At 46.5% G+C, this 6,118-nt stretch overlaps 1 protein-coding gene across 1 annotated transcript in view; it reads left to right on the top strand.

Annotated features, from left to right (window-relative positions):
• Positions 1-2,115: 2,115 nt before the first annotated feature.
• Gabre (gamma-aminobutyric acid type A receptor epsilon subunit) overlaps positions 2,116-6,118 on the top strand; it is a 17,601-nt gene continuing 13,598 nt past the window's right edge. The window contains exons 1-2 of the mRNA XM_021188754.2: positions 2,116-2,194; positions 5,726-6,116. Of these exons, the coding sequence (XP_021044413.1) occupies positions 2,139-2,194; positions 5,726-6,116 (447 nt within the window). The 5' untranslated portion in view covers positions 2,116-2,138. The remainder of the gene's footprint in view (positions 2,195-5,725; positions 6,117-6,118) is intronic.

The following is a 6,118-nucleotide window of genomic DNA, read 5'->3' as shown; positions in this document are numbered from 1 at the left end:
TTCCAGCTTTTTCTTTCTTGAAATTTTTCTTGAAGGACAGTTCTGACATATAGTATCTCCACTGGATACCCTTCTGAAACACCCTTGTTGCCCACAGGATGGCACGCAGTCTCTTGGCAAGGTTCAGTATTAGCAATAGGTTGGCCAGCCTCCCAATCTACCTTACTTTCCCACAGTTACTCTTCACACACTTTCCAGCAAACTCCTCCTGTTTTCTTGTCAGTCACTGCATATTTCTGTCTCAAATTCCCTGGGGATGCCCATCTCTGCACTTTGGCAGCTTGGAAGCCCCTCTTCTTGTGATGGGCACAGGCCTCTGAAAAAGAGTCTTCCTGGGATTACTGTGGCTCTCCTGAACCTTGGTCTTATATTTCAAATCTCCAGGTTCCTTCTCCTAGCCTAAGCTTTATAATAAGGTCAAGATGGTATTTGAGTTCTTTCTGTATATTCTATCACTCAGTATAGGACCTGGTAAAGATTACTATATAGCAAGCATTTGAAGGACAAGGAAACAATAATAACTGAGTATTTTGCACAAGTTCTTGTAGCTATGCTGTATATGTGTACATTGTGAGAAAGTTGGCAAAATGGCTAAACTCAACCTGTCTCTGATTGAGGGACCTAGTGGTTACCAGAGCATATTCTAGGTCAAGGAAAACCAGTTATACCATTTCAAATGGTCAAAGACTATGAAATATGGGGCTGCATGTTTAGAAATTCTTAGGAAACTTAAGATGGTGACAGCAAAGTACTGTAGAAAAGTTTGGGTTAGCAAGAAGCCCTGTGAAATTACATGGGCCACATGCTGACCAACATGATTCTTCCAAGGATCTATGAATCAGGAGGGGCTAAAATATGCTCTGCAGTCATTTTTCCTCTGCTACATCAGAGTCTGAATCGGTGGTTCTTAACCCTTCTAGTGCTGCAACCCTTTAATAAAGTTCCTCTTGTGGTGGTGACCCCCAACCATAACATTATTTGGTTGCTAATTCAGAACTGTAATTTTTGCTACTGCTATGAATCATAATGTAAATATCTGTGTTTCCTGATGGTCTTAACCCCTGAAGGAAGTTATGACCCATAGCTGCTTGGCTCAGTGGTACTAGGCCACACAAAGCTTTATGTAGGCCAGTAAGAAACACTTGTTGCCTTCTGTGTGCTCAGAGTCTTTTAACTTTCATACATGCAGTTGAGAAGCTAAGAGATGTGTGTGTGTGTGTGTGTGTGTGTGTGTGTGTGTGTGTGAGAGAGAGAGAGAGAGAGGACCAAGCATACTTCATTGATAAAGACCCGCTCACTATAAACAAGCTCAAAAAGCGATGCCTGCGAAAGTATACAAAGAACAGGAAAGAATGTTGAGTCAGTGTCCCTGTGGGATTGTATTCCAGTGAATGCTTTTATCTGATCCTCTGCTAGTGACTGTTCCCTTGTCCCCTACATACCTATAGAATTGACCTGTAGAATGGTTCAGACCAGAGGTTACAAGGGAAAACCCTTAAGCATCTCTTATTTCCTGCCCTAAGGGTGGTACTGAGTTTGTCTAGCTTCCTTAGATGTGTTCTGAAGGGCTGGAAGGTGTGGAATGAGACTAGGAAAAAATCAGTGAGGCTAGGGGAAGATGTGGAGATTGATGGGGCTCAACAGGTTGTAAGGAAGAACACAAGGACCTCAGAGCTCATCAAGGGGTCTGGAAGGGGTCGCAGCAAAGTACCTGCAACGCCAGCGCGCGTGACTTCTCCCTGCCAGTGGAGGCTCCCCAGGCCACAACCGCTAGAGCGGTTTTTCCCCAAGCCCTGGGCCTCTTGCTGCAGGCTCGCCTCCTCCTTACTCCTCCCGCCCCCCGCCCTGGCTGTCTGGCAGCGCCGCAGTGCTGGCGGCTGGGGGGGCCTTGGCGACAGGGCTCCCTCCTCTCCACCCCCTGTCCGCCCTCCCTAGCCTCGCTCCTCGCTGCCGCAACGATCACGTCGTCGGAGATTTCCATCGGGGCTCAGGGGGCGGGGCCAAGGTGCGGAGCGCGACTGGGGCGGGGCGAGTGGGAGGAGTGAAAGTTGGAGCCCAACAAAACCCTCCACCTCGCTCAGAACAGCCAGACCTGCGCTGCGACCTCGACACAGGTGGTCGTGCCAGGCACCGCCGAGATGTTGCCTAAAGTTCTCCTGATGCTTCTCAACATGTTCCTGGCCCTTCAGTGGAGGTGAGTCTCCATCCCGGGACCTGAGAGCCTTCTGTGCCCAGCAGGCTTCCAGGACCCCCCGGGTCCCTTGTGACCAGCCAGGCCAGCCTGGTCCCTTGTCCCTTCGATGCATGCTACCCTCCCGTGGGCCCCCATTGTAGGACCGGCGTCCGGGGCTGAAGATAGGGAGCCCGGGGAAGTCAGGTGGGACCATGTTAGGTCCATTGGCGTCGTGGACTCCGGCTGGCCCTCACAGCCCTGGAGCGATCGGCCAGGAAGCAAGAGCACCTGGTTCCCTCTAGTAGACTGACGCAGGAAGAGGGGAAAGGGCGCGCAGAAAACGCTGGAGCTAGGCGCTTACAACTGGAGGGGTGGGGGGTGAGCTGTGCTGGGGACTTTGGGAAGGTGGCTCCTGGGCTGGGGGTGGGGGGAGCTGAAGTGCCTCGAAATGTTTTAGTGTTTTCTAATCTATTCACTCTTGCTCACATTTTTTTTTTCTTATTCGGAGCGCCTGCTAGTACCAGGCACGATGCCAGGCAACTCTGACTTTACTTGCTTCCCATCCCATTGCTCGTTTTTCCTTCCAGTCTCAGGCAGGAACCTGAGCCTTGGTTATCTAAGGGCTCCCACCCCACCTACCTCCCCTTCCCCTTCTCACCCCAAGGCACCCTGCTTGGTCTTAGGGACAGACCTGAATCAGAGGCCAGGAATGTTTTCCTTTTCTGAGGTTTGTGGCCTGGATTTCTAGCCCCCTCCTGTTTTCTGATTTCTCTTGAGTAGCCAGCCTCCCTCCCTAAAACCCCTGACCCTGGGCCTTTGTATGAAGGGTGTCCCTAGGACTTCTTGGCTTTTAGGGAAGATGACTGTTTTGTGCCTGTGTTTTAATTGGAAACTGTTTCTTGTGGGGTGTGAGCTGTCACAAGTTTTTAAGCTTCCTGATCTGTTGAGGTTTCTAGAAGTCTCCATGGCATTGGGCTTGCTTGTGTCTTTTCGTTTGTTTTGAGAAGGGGCAATATGTCTTCTCAACCCAGGTTATATAGCTCCTCAGGGAGGTATATGTAGATCCCTGGTGGCTTTCTGGTACCCTAAGGTGAGGCTGGCCTCAAAAGGGTCTTGGTAAATGTTTCTAAATGTGTACTAATAATTTCTTGCTATTCATGTCCATTTAGATGGGATTTTTTCTGGGACAAAAGATGGCCGAGGATAAAGGAGGGGGCGTGAAGAAGAAGGGGGGCTATAAGAGGGGAAAACAGCCCATCCGGCCGGAGAGGGGGGGCATGAAACTGACGTGCTCACACTGTCAGCATGGCAACCTGTGATGTCAGAAAAGGGGAGGTGGCAGTGGAGTGTGTTGGGCCAAACTTCAGTTTGGTTCATGCTCAGCTTCAAATCAGGTGTATGTTTTTGAGCATAGCCCTTTCCTCATATGGGCTCATATTGTTTGTCCAACAATAAATTTTAAAGGCCAGCATATTTGAGAAAGAAAGCCAGGGTCTTCCTCATGTTCTTTTGCTTCCCTCTTTAGCTAGATTTGGAAGGTGGTAGTGCAGAGCTTTAGTCTCATCCATAATGATCACATCTGGAAGACTGTGGACGTCTGAAAAGCTTCACTGGAAAATTCCACTAGTCCATTGTGGTTTTCTAGGGTTTATTCTTTCTAGCCTTGAAAAAGAGCTTGGTGGCTTTTTGGAGATGTGTATGTATATCCAGGAGCTTCTTAACCCTAAAGGTCTCAGGGTGTGACTGTTTGTTTGTTTACACTGGCAAAATCAAATTGAAGGATCAAAGCAACCTCCACTCCCCCCACATCCTTTTCCTTGTAGGCCTAGTAGAGGATCTCTGATCCCTTGGGCTGTTGGCCTAGGAGATTAGCCTCTAGATGCCTAGGAGACTTGAAAAACCTTAGGGAAGAAGACGTCATCTAGATATGACATTTGGAAATAGAAATGCTTTCCCCAATCCCAGTCTTTGCTTAGCCCAGTATGGGAATTAGCCATTTCAGAAATGAGAAATGGCACCAGTTTAGCCTATCTATATGCCAATTATACTATTCTAAAAGCTCAGAACACTGCAGAAAAACAAAAACAAAACAAAACAAAACAACAACAACAAAAAACCCCAACAATTTGATGCCCAATTGCCAGTCCCCTGGTCTGTACCACAGGTGTACAGCCTTAGGCTGCTGCTCTTATTGTAGGAATTAAGCTGCCTGGTGGCTTTATAATACCATTTTAAAAGTGTAATACACAAATATGAAAGTATAGCAATCATAAATGAGCAACAACAGCTCAGTGAATTTTTTATAAAGTAAACATGATCAGATAACCAGGACCTAGATGATAAGGAAATAATTGGCCCACCCCCAAGTGTCACCAAATTTAAAATCCTCCTAAAGGAAACTATTCTCTTGCCTTTCAACATCAAATGTTAATTAGTGCTGAATGTTTTTTCAAAAGCTTTTAATTGTATTTTTTCAAGTATATGTAGCAAACTGAATATCCATATAGCCACCATCAGCCTTAATATTAATGAACTTGTTTTCTCTGCCCCCTACATACCATTCTTTCAACTTAGTTTTTTAAAAATAATTCTCAGACATATTATTTTGTATGTAAATATTGTAGTCATTAAGGGCTTCACCAATATAAATAGTTAAGAATTATTTGTTCATGCTCTAGTTCCTCAGTATCTCTACTATATGTTTTCCTAATTTTATTGTAAAAATCAGAACCTGACTGTGATTCATATATTTTGGGTATGATGATGTTATAATGCCTTTTTACTGAATTAGAACTCATATACAGAATAGTGCTCAAATAATAAGCATGCAACTGATATGTCAGAAAATACCACAGTGGTACCTTTCATCACCGCTGCTCATACCCTGGGGCTGTCAGGGAATTTCATATATTAGCAGATGGATTTCTAAAGTGTTTATTAATTATTATTGTTATTATTATTAGTAGTAGTAGTATTGCTGTTGTCATTATTGGTCCTGGTACCCAAGATGGTCTCCCATTGGCTATCCATTTCCTTGTTGAAGGAAGCTACAAAGTGCTGCACTGTAGTTTGCCTTCCTCTATGTCACAACCTCGATGTGAGTATTATAAAACCATCCCAGAATTTTTCAGTCCTATATGCTTCCAAGCATTCCTCAGCAATCCTGGCCTTTGGCCTGACTGACCTTTCCTTTCAGATGCTGTGGCTCAGGCATATGTGAGGCTAAGGTTAGTAACAGCAGCTGATTGGCCAGAGTTCACGGAAACCATGCCCACCTACTTGCTTTCGAATGAAACAGTCTTTGAAAATTTAGTCATTTGTTGTTGACCATCTTAAAATAAAGAATTATGAAAGAATTGCATATTAAGTCTCCAAAGAGCAATAAAATTTAAAAGGAATTATTGAGTTTTATCAGTTAGTGCCTCCTCGTTTATTATGACCCCCTCACTAATTAAGGCTTGTGGTGTAAATATTTTGTTTTTCTTCTACACCAAAAGGCATCAACCTTAATGATTGAAGGCTAGAGCTTAATATTTTGCTTTTATATTCTAGGGTTGGACCTCATGTTAATCTGGAGAATAAACCCCCTGCCCAAGATAAGGTAGTATTCGGCCCTCAGCCTCAGCCTGTGCCACAGCCTCTGACTCCGCCTGAATCTCCTGCTGGAGATGCTGTCGTCTTCGGCACTCAGCCCCAGCCCCAGGTGGAATCCCCTGGCCATGATGATGTAGTCTTTAGTTCCCAGCCCCAGCCTATGCCTCAGCCCCAGCCAATGCCTGAGCCCCAGCCTCAGCCAGAGCCTGAGCCCCAGCCGCAGCCGCAGCCGCAGCCACAGCCACTGGCTGGGCGCCAGCCTCTGCCCCAGCCCCTGCCTTGGCCCATGCCTCAGCCCCAGCCAGAGCCAGAGCCTGAGCCGGAGCCGGAGCCGGAGCCGGAGCCGGAGCC

This window comes from Mus pahari, chromosome X (genome assembly GCF_900095145.1).
Source record: "Mus pahari chromosome X, PAHARI_EIJ_v1.1, whole genome shotgun sequence".
NCBI lineage: Eukaryota > Metazoa > Chordata > Mammalia > Rodentia > Muridae > Mus > Mus pahari.
Note: the sequence above shows the minus strand (reverse complement) of the source record. Positions and strands in the feature narration are given on the sequence as shown.